Consider the following 19,599-nt stretch of genomic DNA (forward strand, 5'->3'; position numbering starts at 1 on the left):
CTGGATAATAATGGTGGTCACACAAAATATTGACACTTTGGGCACAATTTGGACATGTTCACTGTGGGGTGTACTCACTTATGTTGCCAGCCATTTAGACATTAATGGCTGTGTGTTGAGTTATTTTCAGAAGACAGTAAATCTACACTGCTATACAAGTTGTACACTGACTACTCTAAGTTATATCCAAGTTTCATGTCTATAGTGTTGTCCCATGAAAAGATATAATAAAATATTTGCAGAAATGTGAGGGGTGTACTCACTTTTGTGATACACTGTATATATATATAATCTAGGGTAGATTAAATGGATATCACACATATACACATGTACAGTACAATAAAATTCTTTTTCTGCATATCCCTGCTTATTGGGATGCTGTGGTCAGAGCGCAGGGTCAGCCAGTGGCCCAAAGCTCTACCCACTAGGCTACCACTGTCCGACTATAGATATGTAATAAATACCATTGTAATTATGTAACAAATAGTTAGTATAGGCAGTATAGTTGTGCTGTCCAGTAACAGTTCGTTAAACTTTATAGAAATAAGGAAAGTTTATCATTACTGACAAGCTCACTACTACTAAAATCCAGGGTTCGAATCTCAGCAATGCTATCAGTCAGTCAGGCATCTACACAGACATGATTAGCTATGTATGAGGAGAGAAGGGGGTGGCCAAATAGTTCAGTCACTAGGAGGTGCACTTACCAGTGCACCCTCACTGCTGGTCCTAAGCCTAGATAAATTGCATAAAGAAAGGCATCTGTTATAGAAACTGTCCCAAATGAGATATGTAAAGCAAAAAGACCTGCTGTGGCAACCCCTAAATAAGGCAGCAGTCAAGAAATAAAGAGAAATATCCCAATTTATATCCCATTTATAGTTTTTCAGACTTAAAAAGTTTAAGCTTTAAAAAGCATAATTACTTTATGATGCACATTGAGCCAAAAAGTGGGTGTAGATGTGCAGTCAAATGTGAAGAAGAGCTTTTTTAATGTTGTTAATAAATGCCTATGAAAGTCTGCTTCTAGGCCTCTCTTGGTAAACCAATTTCTGTTGTATGAGCACATTAAACATCTGGAAGAATGCAATCTATTAGAAAAAAGAATAAAACGCATTTAAAATGAATGTTTCAGATATAATGTACTTATCTTAGTGGTGTGCACAACTTAAATGTGGCTTAAATGCAAATCCCGGTGATGGTGTTTTGCTTGCTAATGCAGCTCCCAGGTTATTTGGCAACATGTTTACTCTGGCTGTGCCATTCTAACTGTGACTTTGAAAGTGTCACTCACAGCAACTGGCAACCTGTTTCTTACATTCATTACTTATAATTAGATTTATTTTAAGGCAACACTGGTCCAGAGTAAATAACCTGGACAGGGTCACAGAGCAACACATTCACTCATTCACACCTAAAGGCAATTTAGAGCAACCAATCCACATTACACATGTTTGGTAGGTGGAAGAAATCAAGAGTACCTAGAGGAAACCCATGCAGACACATGGAGAAAATGCAAAACTTCTCAGACGCAAGGTTTAAATACACAGACATGCTTAACTAACTTCCTGTTAGGTAAATTCTCAATAGTGCTACATTAGATTCATGCTACTGCTCATTGAAAAACACTGACCAGTGATGATTAGTAGATTTATTGTCTTCATTTTAAATTGGTAGAGTACTTGGCATGCAACACGGTATGCTGTTTGGGGCAAATCATTATCAGCCATTAATGTTACTATTTACTTTGACTTCAAAAGAATGATTCTACATTTCCACCCATCATTTACAATTCTTATGACTCTCTAGACATAGCACTTGATACATGTTATGTCTGGCTTCTACATGCTAAGTGTATACTAACTGCGGTTAAGCTCTATAATGAAATATAATGCCTGACTATAGTGAAATGAAATCTAGAAGTAAGGTTACAGAAATAATTAGGTTACAAAAATGTTGGGAGCCAGTTTATTTTGGCAGTAATAAGAAGACAGAGAGAACTATGCAGAAAGATGAAACAGAAAATTAGAACAAGCCTCACGTCAAATTACTGTGTAGGAGTTTAATGTAATGGCTCATAATTTGTCTCACTTCTTGCTTTCACATTCACTTTGCATCTAATCACTTCAGAAAGAGGAAATTCTCATGAACACTCACAAACACATACGCAATCTACCATGCTGTGCACAAAAAACGAGTAATAGCTTTTAAATGGTTATTTATGAAACTGCAAAAGTCTCTTACACCCCTATAACTGCTCATTACACTGGAAAATGCAGCGGAGGTAACGACTGAAAAACTTACACTGATCGATTTATGTGTGAAAATTCATTTCGCTTATAGCTTACGAACTGAACATGACTATTTCATGTCTGAATGCTTCAAGTATAAAAAAAAAAAATCACACTTCTGTGGTTGTACAATAATTCAAAGTAAAGGAGGCAGCACAATTTAGAGCTTTATATCTTCTATTTTTAAACTGCATATTTAAAGAAACAGAAAAATCACGGACTCTAAGTGTCCTAAACAGTATATAGTAACTGAAAACCATTTTCTTCTTATAACTTTATATACTCTACTGGGCTGAAAGTATAGAGGCAAAGTGCGAATAATCTCTGTGACTGTCAAGCTGAGTAAAGCCATTTGTTTTAGCACTACCATTTAATGCATGTTAAAAAGTCTATTCTTTTGGCTACCCCCTGGAATTTGGCTCCAGTTTTGACCTTGGCCTTTGGACTGCTCTCTGTTCAAGCCCTTGCTTGTTGCTACAATACCTATACAACTTGGACTTTATACTAATTATTTCAAATTTAAAAAAAATTATATTCCTCATTCAATTTTCATACTTTTTGTACATCTGTACATTAATAGCCTCAACAATAACCTGTATATATAAAAACAGAAAGTAAATGTGTATATTTTTGTATTTAATGTGTATTACAACTGTGAGGAACTATGCACCTAAGATTTTTACTCACCTTTCACACCTGTGTTAATGTGATGTGACAATAAAGTGATTTGGTTTGTTTATTCAGCTAGACAGTCACAGAGATCATTAGCACTATGCCTCTATACTTTCAGTCCTATTGAGTATATTGAGTTATAAGAAAATAATGGGCTTCAATAAAAGTGATTTTTAAAGAATATTTCTGGTCTTTTTTCATTAATGAGAAATAGGTTGACTTTGTTGAGGTATTTGCTTATGTGATAATGATAAAGCAGACAGTGTGTATGTAGGAAGACTGGAGCAGAGTATTGTTTTACAGTCAGAGGAAATCTGATTGTGTAACATATTTGATAAATTTAGTTTTGAAAAGGGGGTGGCAGCACCGGTGTGTAATACAGTTAAAATGAGGTGGATGGCATAGGCCTCTTGGGTGTGTGTGGGATATATGGGGTTAGAAAAATAAAGCAGCTATCCGAAGTGTAATTTTGGATACATCATTTTTGGGAAGGTGGGAAGATTATTTTTCTGGTTGTTTGGTTTGGAGGAGTAAGAAGGCAGAGGCAGCAGCTCTTTATGTGCTGCACATGAGTAAAGGGGCTCTGTGACATCAGCATACTTAACTATTACAGACTGCAGCTGTGTTAAGAAGTATGACAGAAAGCAAGTAAATAAGAAAGGATAAACGACATTAAAGAGAGATGTTATTTCTCTGTCTGAAAACATGCTGAACTACTCATCTAACTTCACAAACTTTCTTGCTTGCTTCGATGATGTTGTCTTTTTTCATTATCAGAGTGCTAGCATTTTGAATGATAGTACGAGGCAGCCAGGTTGCATTATATAAGCCATGAGCCTCACAGGCTGACAGCGCTGGCTCCTCTGCACATGGCGTGGAAATCGTTTTGATAGATTTAAACTGTGAGTCACAATGAGACTCTTGATGACGGACTGGAAGGATTGTTCAGAAGGCGACTATTTTTACATGGCGCATGGTCCCTGTGAAGGCTATTCAATAAGATGATATAGCAATATACTGGAAATGACTTCCAAAAAAAGGGGAATAACAGGCATAGTGTACAAATGAGTCCCATGCCCTGGGGTCTAATGGTCTCTTAAAAGCCTGTCTCTTTCCCCTTATGAACCCAGTACATTCAATTTGGCCTTGCTTGTTGAGTTATACACATACAAACACATTCACCAACACAAACACACAGTTCTATCATAGCTACATGTCCCTACACACAATTATGTGAGTCCCTGACAACACAGAGAAGCATGTAATTTGGATGGACTTTCATTAAGTCGCAGGTCAGTAGGTGTCAGTTCTCAAGGATGAGTCCTGACAAATAGACAGGTCGAGGTCAGGACAAAAGTGCTCACGTGAACATAATCGCTTCAGTAGGTCCAAGAAATCAAAGAAAGGCAGTGATGCAAACAAGTTCACTCATGCAAACCAAGAATAAGGCATATGCTAGAATGCCTACATTCTTAAACCAGCAGCAATCTGTATAATTCTGACTGGTACCTTGTGCCCTTCATAATCAAGCAAGTATATGTAATTTTTCACTAAGCACACCCTTATATGGATAGTCAATATTATGTAACTTCAATATAATATGAAGTTCCATAGTTCCATGTAATAGATTGTACAGCATTCTCATGGCTAGGTATCTGGTCACATATTTTAAACCAATAGCGCACCAACCACACTAAGGCAGACAGCATCCTGTGAACAGAAAGTGTCCACTAAAAAGACATTAAGACAGTAATTAAGACAGTCTTCAATTGTTCACCAACAAATAGTGCTAACAGGGCCTGTGTTCCTAATAAAAAGGCCAATAAGTTCATTTTTTTTAAAATTTACAACACTGCACCTGCTACACTTCTACTTGTACAACACAATACCATATCCACAATAACACTTTAGTGTCATTACAGAAGTGAGAATGGTTCACCTCCCAAACAACATTTGATCTGTGGGGGTCCTATTAGGGTCCTTTCGACTGATAAATGCAATACTGTACAGTGGGGTGATAAAGTGCACAGACCAACATATGATCTACAGTAAAAAACTGTATGGCCACAAAGTTAGGTATACAGTGTATCACAAAAGTGAGTACACCCCTCACATTTCTGCAAATATTTCATTATATCTTTTCATGGGACAACACTATAGACATGAAACTTGGATATAACTTAGAGTAGTCAGTGTACAGCTTTTATAGCAGTGTAGATTTACTGTCTTCTGAAAATAACTCAACACACAGCCATTAATGTCTAAATAGCTGGCAACATAAGTGAGTACACCCCACAGTGAACATGTCCAAATTGTGCCCAAATGTGTCGTTGTCCCTCCCTGGTGTCATGTGTCAAGGTCCCAGGTGTAAATGGGGAGCAGGGCTGTTAAATTTGGTGTTTTGGGTACAATTCTCTCATACTGGCCACTGGATATTCAACATGGCACCTCATGGCAAAGAACTCTCTGAGGATGTGAGAAATAGAATTGTTACTCTCCACAAAGATGGCCTGGGCTATAAGAAGATTGCTAACACCCTGAAACTGAGCTACAGCACGGTGGCCAAGGTCATACAGCGGTTTTCCAGGACAGGTTCCACTCGGAACAGGCTTCGCCAGGGTCGACCAAAGAAGTTGAGTCCACGTGTTCGGCGTCATATCCAGAGGTTGGCTTTAAAAAATAGACACATGAGTGCTGCCAGCATTGCTGCAGAGGTTGAAGACGTGGGAGGTCAGCCTGTCAGTGCTCAGACCATACACCACACACTGCATCAACTCGGTCTGCATGGTCGTCATCCCAGAAGGAAGCTGACGCACAAGAAAGCCCACAAACAGTTTGCTGAAGACAAGGAGTCCAAGAACATGGATTACTGGAATGCCCTGTGGTCTGACGAGACCAAGATAAACTTGTTTGGCTCAGATGGTGTCCAGCATGTGTGGCGGCGCCCTGGTGAGAAGTACCAAGACAACTGTATCTTGCCTACAGTCAAGCATGGTGGTGGTAGCATCATGGTCTTGGGCTGCATGAGTGTTGCTGGCACTGGGGAGCTGCAGTTCATTGAGGGAAACATGAATTCCAACATGTACTGTGACATTCTGAAACAGAGCATGATCCCCTCCCTTCGAAAACTGGGCCTCATGGCAGTTTTCCAACAGGATAACGACCCCAAACACAACCTCCAAGATGACAACTGCCTTGCTGAGGAAGCTGAAGGTAAAGGTGATGGACTAAACCCAATTGAGCACCTGTGGCGCATCCTCAAGTGGAAGGTGGAGGAGTTCAAGGTGTCTAACATCCACCAGCTCCGTGATGTCATCATGGAGGAGTGGAAGAGGATTCCAGTAGCAACCTGTGCAGCTCTGGTGAATTCCATGCCCAGGAGGGTTAAGGCAGTGCTGGATAATAATGGTGGTCACACAAAATATTGACACTTTGGGCACAATTTGGACATGTTCACTGTGGGGTGTACTCACTTATGTTGCCAGCCATTTAGACATTAATGGCTGTGTGTTGAGTTATTTTCAGAAGACAGTAAATCTACACTGCTATACAAGTTGTACACTGACTACTCTAAGTTATATCCAAGTTTTATTTCTATAGTGTTGTCCCATGAAAAGATATAATAAAATATTTGCAGAAATGTGAGGGGTGTACTCACTTTTGTGATACACTGTACCTTATCGAATAATAAAAGTAGGTTGCAGATAGGTGTACCTAATGAAGTTCTCGATGAGGGTATATATAGACACACAAAAAGTCAGTAGTGAATATGCTTCTATTTTTGCATGCTTCTCAAATCAATACAAAGTTCTATATTAGAAAGCATACTGTATTATCAAATGTAAACAAGTAATTTTATGTACGTGGAAAATCTTATTCTTATCAACACATTCTCAGATGAATTTCAGCAGGTGGATTTGATCTATGAATCCAAAGCTTGTTTAAGTGAACACATTTGCAGCCATTGTTCACTTATTATAAATATGGCAATACCAATAATAAGAAATGCTAAAATCCATGTAATCCAGTTCACTCAATTTGTTACGCTGATAATCTGATTCTCAACAAATAAATCATCATACTAAATGTAAGGAGCATTTTCACTAGTGACCTCAGATATGTGCACATACTGTATGTAAGGAAAGTCATATACTACTACAAAAAAGCATTTACCCAGAATAAGACTCCAATTAAATGTAGATGGAGGCCTGTAATGTTTGCAAATATTTCAACATTTCTTAGCATTTTCAGGATTACTACACTATTACATCAGACTCTGGTTATGCTTTATTTGACTGTGTAATAACAAAGAAACTACAATGTACGAATAAATGAATATAGTGTAATAAGAATGAAATATTAGAAATTTTTAATCATGACATGAATTCTACTTTAAAGAAATCTAGCAATTACAATTAGAGAGCTTGGGAGAAAAGGGGGGTAAAATACTAACCAAATCACACCAAAATCACACAACCAAATCACACACACACACGAGTATATACAGCCATTAAAAGATGTTAGAATTGACTAGCTACTGTAACATTAAATATTATAAAGCTTGGTAATGCAGCTAATTTGCTTCGATTTGGTTAGCAGTGGTATAGTCTCGCAGAGCCAGCCATAATATCTGATGAAATAACACCTGTGTGAAAGTTGGTTACAAACTGAACTGATTAATACCTTTTAATGCATTACTTTCTTTTTTCATGGGTGACAGAACACCACTGAGCTTCTGTACAAATTCTGGTCATATTTCCAGACCAGAGCAGCCTACTGTTTAAGCGTTTATTGCCTTTGTCCCAAACCAAATCATATGTAATACATAATGCAGAACTGTGCTGTTGGTAAGGACTAATGCTTTAATAAAGATGTTTATATGTGAGAAATTTAACCTTATTTAGTATGAAAATGCTTATATTTTCAGTTCACATACTATGCCAGACAACCTGATGCTAAATTGCAATTCTTTTTGTATATTTATACTACTGTTTCCATTTGCTTGTGATTAAAATATGTATAAGAGCTTATTAAATAAATCAAAAATGACTTAAAAGTTATGCCTGGTGTGTTTACTTTACAGTTTTAATTAAACCTGGCGAAATTCAACCCAGCTATAAGTAACCCCTAGACATTTGAGTACTTACCAACAATCGTTTGTTAAGAGCTTTAATAAACATGCCATTAAAACATCACCGAAAATACAGGTTGATTTACAGTCTTAAACATAAATTAATAAGATGGGTAAATGGTTGGTTACGCACTGTGGCCTGAGCGCAGGGAAGCGTGGGTTCTCTGATCAGCAGAAAGCACGGCATGGTGAGGCATGTGCTGAGGTGGATAATAATCCTCTTGAGCCTCGGACAGAGCAAGGGCTGGCACCGGTTCACAGAGGACCAGGCACATTGTTAGCGGGAGCAGAGTAGAACACAGGCGGAAAGGAGTCGCGCCGGACCATACACACACTGCTTTTCCACACATGCTTTCTCAGTTCCGTTACAGAGCTAGAGCAGAGGGAATCCTCAGAGCAGCTGGTAGCCCACGTCCTCTCTCAGACTTTTCACTCTTACCGTGCAGCATCAAAAATCTAACAAAATCAAATCAATCCACTTCCACAGAGCCTTCAGGATTCCACGGGACACTTTAAGCTTAAGAAAAAAGCAAGACATCACAGCTCAAGGCAGCTCTACATTCTCACGAAAGACAGGATTCCTCAGGAAACTACAAATGGAAAAATCTCAGATCCAGAGCATTATTCCAGGCCAGCAAGGCAGACGAGGACATCTGAAGGGTCTTCAAGTAGTCCTGGAGTTTAGCGGCACAACCTAAAGCCTTGACATGTAGCCTTTAGAGCTGAGGCTGCATTCCTCAAGCCCTGGGGAAAGACAGAAGCCGAGTGGCTACCAGAAGTGATAGCACACACATGATGAGATCGTTGCTGCAGCGTTAAACTCCATCCAGAAAGCGTCTCCCCCTCCCCAAACGGCACACACACTCCCACACACTCACACACACTTACAAGAGCGTTCTAGCTGCAACTACACCACCTCTCGGAAAGGATACGTCACAGAATAGCAGCAAAAGAAAGCGGAGGAGAGGAAATGAAACAGAATACAGTAGTGATGAGAAAAAATACAACTGCTGATGCTCGGGAAAACAGGCTGTACAGGAAGCAAGAAGCAAGTCATAAAAAGCTCTTCCTTCTTATTGTCTGTTCTTTATTCTCCTCAAGCATGCTGAGCCAGCCAGACCCACTGAATAAGTGGTGGAAGAGAGAAGAAAAAGAGAACAGCAGAGCTTGGGTGGTTTTATCCCCTCCTCCTTCTCTCTACCTCTTTCTCTATTGTGGAAGAGTACCTGGCTGTACAATGTTCCTGTAAGAAGGTTTGGTTTAGTGAGCAGGTAAAGCTCAGCTAAGATTGAGGGGTGGGGTGTTGAGGTAGATAAAGAGTGACAACGCACACAAAAAAAGGTTTAGATATGTGGACTGTAATGTGTGCATTTAAAAAAAATTTATTCTCATCCTTCTGCTGCAATTCTAAGACAAAATGTCACTTTTGGGTTTATGTCAATGGGTTTGGACAACGAGATATCACAGATACAAACCTAATGCCCTGAAGCAATAAAAGGACGGAAAAAAACCCACAATGATGGCAAAGACTCAATGTAGCCAAAAATGAATTTTAAAATAAAAAGACAAAATAAATTGTGTAAAGCAGGAAGCCAAAAATACAAAACAGCTATAGGCAAAAAGGTAAAACTAACATGATGGCAATAAGAGTTCATGTAAAACAATTTCAGATAAAAAAAAATGAAAGGAAAAAAATATAAATAAATAAAACCCACTAAAGCATGCTTGTAGAAAAGGCTATTCAAAAAAGAAAGACCACAGTTACTCCACATAATCTTCTCTGTCCTCAATGTTCAGTTCCAACTAAGCATCCAAAACGCCACCGGTGCCAAAGCTAGGCAGTTGGCAGTATCTGTGCTACTGAAGCAACCATTCCAGTACATACAGTGGTGTTCAAAAAAATAGCAGTGATTTTAAAAAAGTGAATAAAGCACAAAATCATTATAATAACTTTTATTTCCATAAATGCAAATGCACTGAAAATACTACACTTTCAATTCTAAATCAAAACATTAACAAAATGTAGCCAGTTTGTGTTCATCCTTTAACATGAAAAATGTTTGAGGTTTTACTTTACTTTAAATTATTGAACTAATATTTAGTGTCATTACAATTGTTTCTGAGATCTGTGTTGCATGGAGTCGACCAACTTCTGGCACCTCTGAACAGGTATTCCAGTCGAGGATGATTAGACTACATTCCACAGTTCTTCTGCAATTTTGGGTTTTACCTCAAAAAAACGTGTTTCAGATGTCAGCCCACAAGTTCTCTACGGGATTGAAGTCAGGGGATTGGGCTGGTCACTCTATTACCTCAGTCTTGTTTGTCTGTAAGCAAGATGTTTTGGGTCATTGTCATGTTGAAACACCCATTTTAAGGACAATTCTTCTTCGACATAGGGCAACATGATCTCCTCAAGTATTCTGATATATTTAAAATGATCCATGATCCCTCGTATGTGATAAATAGGCGTAATACCATGGTATGAGAAACATCCCATATCATCATTTTGTACCACCATGCTTTACTGTCTTCACAGTGAACTTTGGCTTGAATTCAGTGCTCGATGGTCGTCTGACATACTGTCTACAGCCACTAGACCCAAAAAGAACAATTTTGCTTTCACCAGTCCACAAAATGTTGAGCCGTTTCTCTTTGGACCAGTCAATGTGTTCTTGGCAAATGTTAACCCATTCAGGACGTGTCTTTTTCTTAACAACGGGACTTTGCAAGGAGTTCCTGCTGGTAAATTGGCTTCACTTAATCATCTTCTGTACTCACTGCTAACTTCAGATGTTCCTAATTCTTTCTGGAGGTGATCATTGGCTGAGTATTTGCCATTTTGGCTATTCTTCGATCCATTTGAACAGTAGTTCCACGCTACCTTCTGCGTCTTTCAGGTTTTGGTTTTCACTTCAAGGCATTTGAGATCATTTTAGCTGAGCAGCCAATAATTTGCTGCACTTCTCTGTATGTTTTTCCCTCTACTATCAACTTTTTAATCAAAGTATGCTGTTCATCAGAACAATGTCTGGAACAACCCATTTTACCCAGTATTTCAGAAGGAAACGCGCTATGACCAAGCTGTGCAACATTTGCCACCCTCCTACCTTAAATAAGGGCCAAATTTGACACACGTTCTTCTGCAGAATGAATGACTTCACCAATTGAACTCCTCACTGCTATTATTTTGAACAACCCCCTTTCAATCAATGCTTCAATTACTCAGAATGAGTGGCATGCATGTCCTAATTGTTGGGTTTGTTTTGTTTTCATTACTCTACTACACTTTCAAGTAAATTATTTGCTATGTAGAAATAGCATTTCTACTAAAAACAGTGATTTATCAGGTTAATGGTGTTGGACTGCTATTTTTTTGAACACCACTGTACTACATTGCACATGTGTTCATTATAGACTTACACATAATGTTAAAAGTGCCATTTATTTTAAAAGCTAGCGGTATTATTGTGGCCAAGCTATCTAGGTCTGTAATATGCATATCTATAGCATATTAAATTAAATAAAAATACAAAAGTTTGTTGGAAGTAGATAAAAGATGTGAAGAGCAGGGATTTTATAGGAGCTCAACTTAGTCAGGTGGAAACAGTGACCTTGCCTAAAGGAAAGATGGCAACACTAGAAAGCACTCAACCAACAAATCACAGACAGAACAGGATGAGTAGTCACCACTTATATGGATTAAATGTAAATTCATTTAAGACACTATACAGATGACGAATCCAGAGCCAGAAGCAGAACAGTGAGGAATGGTGAATAAAACCATAAGAGGTACGTTGGTGTCAACCAGTATAAGAGGCTTTATACTACTTGTATCCAAACAAGCTGTTTGAACTTCAGAGGCAGAAAAACTAAATAAGTGTCTTGTGGTGTTTTCTCCCACATTAAGGACTCTCACTCCTTGTTAGGATTGTTATTTCTGCCTAATTATAACTGACAAAGCTGAGCTGTCAGATTGAAGTTTCAAAAGCACACACGAACGTGAGGGGAATCATGAGTGTTTATCTAAATGAGATATACGTCTCCGGGATTCCTGTTTCACAAAACATAAAATGACTACTAAAAAGGAACAGGCTGTTCCACGGCTACTCCCTTAAGACTGGGCATAGAATATGGGCAAAGAACACAAGAAGCACAACCAAATTGCAGTGATAAAGAAGGAAAAAAGCTAAAAGTAACAACAAAAATCCTCTGGACCGGCAGAGACCTCAAGAACCAAAAGTCAAGTAAAAGTCAAGTTCGCCAAAGACCATCTTGATGCTCCACTTTTGGGATACTGATACTCAATTGTCTTAACTCAGTTGAGACACAGTTTTAGGAACTTTCTTCTTCTCTCACTTGCATAGTATAGCACATTTAGGTCAATTTATTTCAGCCGACACATAAAGCTCATACCAAAAAATTGGAGCACGTTAAAAAGATTTTCTTTAGCACTGATACTTTGTGTCACATTCAGTGACATTGTAATCCAGTAGGATGGTTATAATCAAAATAGATAAACTTTGTGGATATGATCTTCTCCCAAGATTTTGCCTCTTCATCTCTGAGAGCTTTCAAAACCACTCATGCTACACCGCTACCACCCAGCCCTTACTAGGGAATATTTACTTTTTTATTAAAACTCTGACTGCTGATAGCAAGGAGCTAATTAAAAATGATGCACTGCTTTGTAGAAAGGATGTTTCATTTGAAAAGGAACATGAGTCTTTTTTTTCCTGTGAACAGTGGAGTCCATATCAGATTTAATTTTGCACAGTAAGAACTTATCTGTCCATATTTCTATGTCAACAGGGTCATTTGTTATCATAATACACAGCATTAGAGCCTTATCTCTGGTCGGTCTCTTTTAATTGTAGTTATGCATAGCTAATCAGTGTGTAGTCGGTGCAGTGGCCTGTTCTTATCACCTCTCCCCCATTAATTACAATATTCAACAGTGTTTCACCATAATCAACAGAAATCCAAGTGCTACTTTGCTCTCAGAACTTGCTGCGAGGGTGTGTGAAGGAGCGAGAATGAGGCAATGAAAGCAACAAGGACCATACGGACATACTTTCACTTTTGGGATTTTCACACACCAATCAGAGAACAGTTTGGGTGCAGGGTTAGTATGTGGCAAAGGTGGGTGGTGGAAGATCCTCATCTAGAGACTGGAACATTTTCTGTTTGTATGTAGGGCCATAATTGAAACACTTTCCAAAATCTAATTTTAGTGGTACTCAAGACTTCCAGAGAAAAATAAAAGTAAGAAAACTAAACATACTGTGTCTGATCAAGACTGAACCCTGTACATAAAAACTTGAATTTTTAAAGGTCTCAGTGTTTGTTTAGATTCAGTTAATAAGAACATAAGAGTCAAGTCATTTGATTAAGCAATATGATAAGAGCAGGGGTAGCTTAGGGGTAAAGAAATTAGACCTGTAATCAGAAGGTTGCCAGGTCAAGCCCCATCACCACAGCCAGAAGGCCCTTGACCCTCAATTGCTTAAATTGTATTCAGTCACTTTGGATTTATAAGTTACTTTGGATTCAAGCTTCTGCTGAATGCCGTAAATGTATGTACAAATGTAAGTTAGAGAACTGAACATATCAAGTTTGGCTCAGACAACAACCTAAACATGTCTTAAAATATAATAAGAAGGAAACCAGGGGAACCAGGACCCATTTCATCCTCCTTGGGTGGGACACATTTCAAGTCGGACCCCTATTAAGACAAAGGCTTGGACAAAATAAGTATGTTTCAAGACTAAGAATTGGGTATATCAGGTCTAGACCAAGACCTTGATACATTTAGTTCAAGAGTTAAGAGTAAACCTTTAATACTTTAAGTACAAATCAAACCAAGACTTGCACTGATACCTGAATAAATCTAGCCTGAATCAAATTATAGACTTTTTTATATTATGACCAAGTCAAAACCAAGACTGGCATACGAGAATAGAGACCTGGACGAGTCGTTTGGCTGCTACTGCTTGTTCCCAGACAATATTGGACATTTTATGCAGTATTCACAATACAATCTGATAGTTCCACATAAGCAAATTAATTTATATTTAATATTTGACCTAAATATGCCTTGTCCAGTCTACATCTTATCTTTTAAAGAGTACATGTGACCTGATCGGATGCAAGTCGGTTCATAATAGACACGAAGCGATTATTTATCTCCTAAAGTTAAATAAGTAAAATTACGCTGATCCTCAAACAAAGACTTCTGACTGGTTAGTAAAGACTGCAGCTCCATCCAACATGAAGCTGATATGTAACAATGTGATCTTCTTACATTCAGGTCTACTCACTGTCATCATGCCCTGATCATGTCTCTCTCATTCAGCCTCACTTTTACAACCAGGTTATCTGGTACACAACATGCAGACGCACTTATACACCTGACTGAGCATGTGTTTATGCTTTCTGTGTATTTGTTTGTATGGATGAGGAACTATAGCATGTACATAACACTTTCTTTGTTTGTACCATCTCTGTCAGAGCATAAAGCTCATGTACAACAATTTACCAGCTGGCTTATAAACACATATTACAGTCTTCAGCTAATAACAGAGTAGGAGGAACAGAATGAGTCACACAGCTCTCTATGCTTCAGTGACAAATCCTTGGGCTTATGGATATGAATGACGGCTTACTATGTTATTCTTTCAAATTTATGAATGTGACAGGAGGTAAGAGAGAAAAGGATTGAACATTTTCAGTTTTTAAGAACGTATGTATGTGCATCCATGATTCAGTGATGCAAGCTTAAAGCAAGGATGGTGCATTCCTTTCAGTTTATTTTTATACTCTACAAAGTCCTTGAATTGACCATGTAAAACCTTCTGAAGAAAAAAAAAACAATAGAAAGAAAACAAAGACGTGCCAAGGAAAATATGGCAAAGTTAGCTTATTCTAAAGCCCCATCTTCATTGCAGCAGAGGACATTGGGTATGTGGGATGAACTGTCTGTACAATTGGCCACAACAAAAGTCTCTTATCAGGCTGGCGCGCTCACATTATGGATTAGCTCAGCCTGTAACGCTTCAGCGCCTAAAAGCAGCTCAAGGACTTTTGCATCAGTTTTTCAAAAATTATCATAAATAGACATGTATACCCAAAGGCAAACTTGTCTACCACCCGGAAATGAGCAATGTAATTAATACCAGTGAGAAACTGAGTGAGCCTCAGTATAAAGTCATTTCCCGCTGCAGTGGAGTGAGACGTAACAGTATGTCTGTCCCCATAAACCAGTGCTGCTCACTAAGCTAATGGTACAGTCATGTTATGCCACCTAGTGGTGTAGCAATGGGAAGCCTTCAGCTAAGCCATTACAGCTTGCTATAATGGATAAAAACATGTCCCCTAGTCTGCATCAATCCATAGTAATAAACATAAAGAGGTGCAGGAAACACTTCCATGTGTTTTTGGTGGCAGGGTAACAATTCCTGCTTTACTATAAAGAAACTACTGTACATGAAAAACATTTGTATAACAGCAAGATTTCACTACATGATGTTCAGGGTTGGGCAAAATGCCTTAAAAACAGTTAGGACTGTAGGCAGAGTAATGTTTTTAAAATACATTGACAATACTTGAAAAAACAATGTTAATGTCGGTGTTCAGTGTTATTGAACCAGGAAAGAACAGGACCACTTGTATGTTATGAGAGTTCTGAATGGGGTTCAGCAGCTCACCCATGTTAGAAGTCATGTCTCTGCTCTGCCTATATTGGCTGGCAGATGGGGCATGGAGATGTAGTGTGATCTGTCAATCCCTCTTCATTGACAATCACCTGCGCCTCTTGAATGTTAATTGTTCCAGGTGGAAGGTTTCCTTCACATCACAGCTTCTCTTTTACTTCTTCACCAGCTTGCTGTTGGCACACTTGCATTTTCTCCGAAGCCGTGATGCCGGATCACTCGGGCCAGTCCGGTTTTCTGCTGACGTGGGATGTCAGCATACTTTAGGTTTCTGGAAACTTTGCCAGGTCTTGTGGCACTTTAGGGCCTTGAAAAGGAGACACACTGGCAGAGTCTATTGCCCAAGTAACACGAGCAAAACCACCCATACAAGCACTTTACGCTGGGGAGTTGCAAATGGAAGGGTAAGGGGTTCTGCTTATTTATAGCAGAGCCAACAGGTTCTGATAGTTTTCTGTCTGTTCTGGTTCTAGCTTGTTGTGGACGGCTGGGGTTAACTGTCACATCAAGACATCAAGTTCTCATTTCTGCACTATCCCCTTTTTTTAACCAACAGGTTCGGATAGTTTCCTGTCTGTTCTGTTTTTAAGTGTTAGCTTGTTGAGGACAGCTGGAGTTATCTATCATATTGTGACATCCAGTTCTAATTTCTGCAACATGCTGGACATGTTACCATGTCTTTAATGTGTTACTGTTTCTAATAATTTGACCAATATAATAATTTATTTATTTGCAATCGTCCCCCCTTTTTTATCAGTGGCTTTTCAGCTACATTATTATTCTACCTTTATTAAATATCTGCGAATGGGTTCTATTTCCTACCTAGCAGGTGTGTGGGGATCATGATTCATTCTTTTTCTAGCAAGCCGCGCCCAGCCCTGTTACACCTGTGTCAACAAACTCAGATCTAATAGTGATTTGATACGAAAAACTGTATATGAAAAGTACACATGGTCTCACATTTCCCTGGAGTGCATAGTGGTGCACTTTTGATGGCCAGATTTAAAAAGCCTGTGTGAGAAAAAACAGCCTAAACCAGGCAACTAATCAATTAAAAAGCCTAAAAAGGGGAAAAACACTAAGTAACTATTTTACACAAACTGACAAAAAATATCAACAGCAGGAGAGCTGGCCAATTATCTGGAAAGCCTGTGGACTACTTTATTTAAAAAAAAGCTGCTATTAGGTTAACAATGTTGCTTTTGTGTATACAGCCACTATTTTGTTAAATCTCTGTTAGTGAGCGTTCATCTGCAGCCAGTGTTTCTCTTCACTGACACAGTTTGATCATGTTTAAGACACACATTAATTCTTTGTGTCGTCTTCAAAACATTAAATTATTTTCCAGTAATATATATACATATCAAAATGCTTATTGACTTATTGCTTATGTATGGCCGCTGCATGCTGTTAAAAACCAATAAACCTAATACGAGAGAAAAAGTCATCTGTGTTATTGTTATTGTGATTTCTCTCAAATCAAGCTTCATTTTTATGTGGTGTTTTATTTTGCCTACCATCTGTATACTTTGTACAAGGCCCATTTCCAGAATACAGGGTGTCCGTAAAGTCTGGACACATAGGAAATATCACTAACTATATGTTTACTAAAATACACACACATACATATTGCATCACAAATAGTGGAAAACACATTAAAGATGTTATTGATTAATTTTCTAATGAAATACAATGTTGTTGAAAAATGTATTGAAAATATGCATTTTGCCTGTGTGTCCAGACTTCAGAGACACCCTGTAGTTGGGACATTTTGAGAAATGCAATTAAACAAGAATCTGGGATTTGTTCATTCTATTGTACCTTTATTTAACTGACAAAGGCACAAAGAAAAGAAAAGTGTTTTTACTGACCAACTTCACTGTATTTTTTATATAAATAATTTCAGAATTTGATGCCTGCAATACACTCAGAAAAGTCAGAACAGAGGCATGTTCAGCACTGTGTTTCATTGTCTTTCCTATTAATGACTCTTTTTTATTATATAAATATATATAAGCAAACTGAGGACACAATTTTTTGCGCATTCTTGCTTAATACAAAAAACTTCAGCTGCTCAACAGTCTGTGGTCGCAGATCTGGCCAGCAAGCACACACAGCTTGTGTTTTTTATATTTTTTTCTATTTATTTATGCATTTTCTCCCTTTTCCCTCCCAATTTAGTGTGGCTAATTAGTCTTCCGCTGCTGGGGATCCCGATTGCGTTCGAGGAGGGTATATTTTGCTTGCTCTACACCACTTCCAACGCTTCTTTTTCGGTGGAGGCTCATTTTTGGTCTGCTAACCAGGGTCCTTGCACAGTGTTTGAAGACCCCACCCACTTATTCCGACTTTTTTCCCACCCAGAAGTGACCATATTTTGTCTGCTGCAGGCCTGCTAGATGGCGCCCAGCCGACCGGTAGCAGAGCCGAGATTCGAACCAGTGTGTTTAGAATCTCAGCGCTGGGCATCCCAATATATAACTTATAAATTCTGCCTTCACACATATGCAGGTCACCCATGCCATGGGCACTGATGTACCCTCAAACCATTTCAGATGTTGGCTTTTTAACAGTCTTGGTGGTCCTTTTGTGGTTGGCAAAAAAAAAAAAAATCAGGTCTGTTTTTATTTTTCAACAAAAAACAGCTGAAATGTAAATGTATCTGACCACATCACGTTTCCACATCTGAGATGGTCTTGGGGTTAGAAAACTTGGCTGTGTTTCTTCACAGAAGTGATGTAAGGCTTTCCCTTTTATGTTACATTTCTTGATGCAGCATCAAGTGGACTTCAGTCTTGTGAAGTACTTTCAAGCCCATGTAACTATATTCATCACAGTAGTATGATGCCATCTGAGGGCTCCAATTCCCTAAATCTTTTATTCAGCATTAAGAAAAAGACTTAAGGAACTGATTCACAATTCTGTCACGAATTTTGGCGCAAAGCGGTCATTTCTTTGTACATTTGTCCGTTCAAGAGAATGAACAAATCACCTATTTTTTTCATTTAACAAAAATGTCCCAATTTTTTCGGAAATGGGGTTTGTACCAACTGAAATACACCAGAAGTATGTATTATGTATTATGTGCCAGGCGTGTTACAATGTAGGATAAAAGTAAAGTGACTTTATATATAGTAAAATACTGTAGTCTGAATTCCAAATATTAAAAATAGATTTGAACAAGAGCTTGCCTCCAGCCTCCAAGATGTCACTTCAGCACACCAATAGTTGTAGAAAGTAAAGATCAAAGCAGAGTTCATAATGCTTTTAAAACAGACAATGTTGTATCTGTGTATGATGTGCTTCAAGACAAGGATACTGTGAAGTGAAATGTGTCATGTCAGCATGTGTGTTTGAAGTGTACAGTGTATTTGAAAGCTTCTTTATATTCACATAGCAGTTTTACAAGCACTAGCTCAATTCAAGTGCAACTGACAGGTGTCGAAATGTCTAGACATCTTTTTTAGCATTTGTTCATTTGCCTAATAACATTCATTTGAAGAAAGCACCACATTCACCTCTTTATCTTTCATCAAACTGTTAGGATTTGAGTAAAGGATCTCAATGATCAGTAGCTGTATCTGAATGTGCGTACACACACGGCGTAAACGAGTGTAAGCATACACTCACCGTCGTTGCACAATGGTCCTCCGAACGACGTCATACTGCAGTCACAGGTGAAGCCCTCCCACTGCTGCAGACACACCCCCTGATTGGAGCATGAGTCCTCCTGACAGGTAGTGCTGGGACCTGCACAACAAGAAAAGAAAAAGATTAGAAGCAGAATGAACCC

The 19,599-nt window shown here is 38.5% G+C and overlaps 1 protein-coding gene across 6 annotated transcripts in view; it reads right to left on the reverse strand.

The window, feature by feature from the left end:
• nrxn1a (neurexin 1a) overlaps positions 1-19,599 on the reverse strand; it is a 267,067-nt gene that overhangs the window by 77,601 nt on the left and 169,867 nt on the right. For 5 of the 6 annotated variants that reach the window (XM_063002922.1, XM_063002923.1, XM_063002921.1 and 2 more), the window contains one exon: positions 19,437-19,556. In XM_063002922.1, the coding sequence (XP_062858992.1) occupies positions 19,437-19,556 (120 nt within the window). Of the gene's footprint in view, positions 1-8,227; positions 8,513-19,436; positions 19,557-19,599 lie in introns of those variants that run through there. The other variant, XM_063002925.1, reaches the window with a different exon arrangement.

Source organism: Trichomycterus rosablanca, chromosome 10 (assembly GCF_030014385.1).
Source record: "Trichomycterus rosablanca isolate fTriRos1 chromosome 10, fTriRos1.hap1, whole genome shotgun sequence".
In the NCBI taxonomy this organism is placed as follows: Eukaryota; Metazoa; Chordata; class Actinopteri; order Siluriformes; family Trichomycteridae; genus Trichomycterus; species Trichomycterus rosablanca.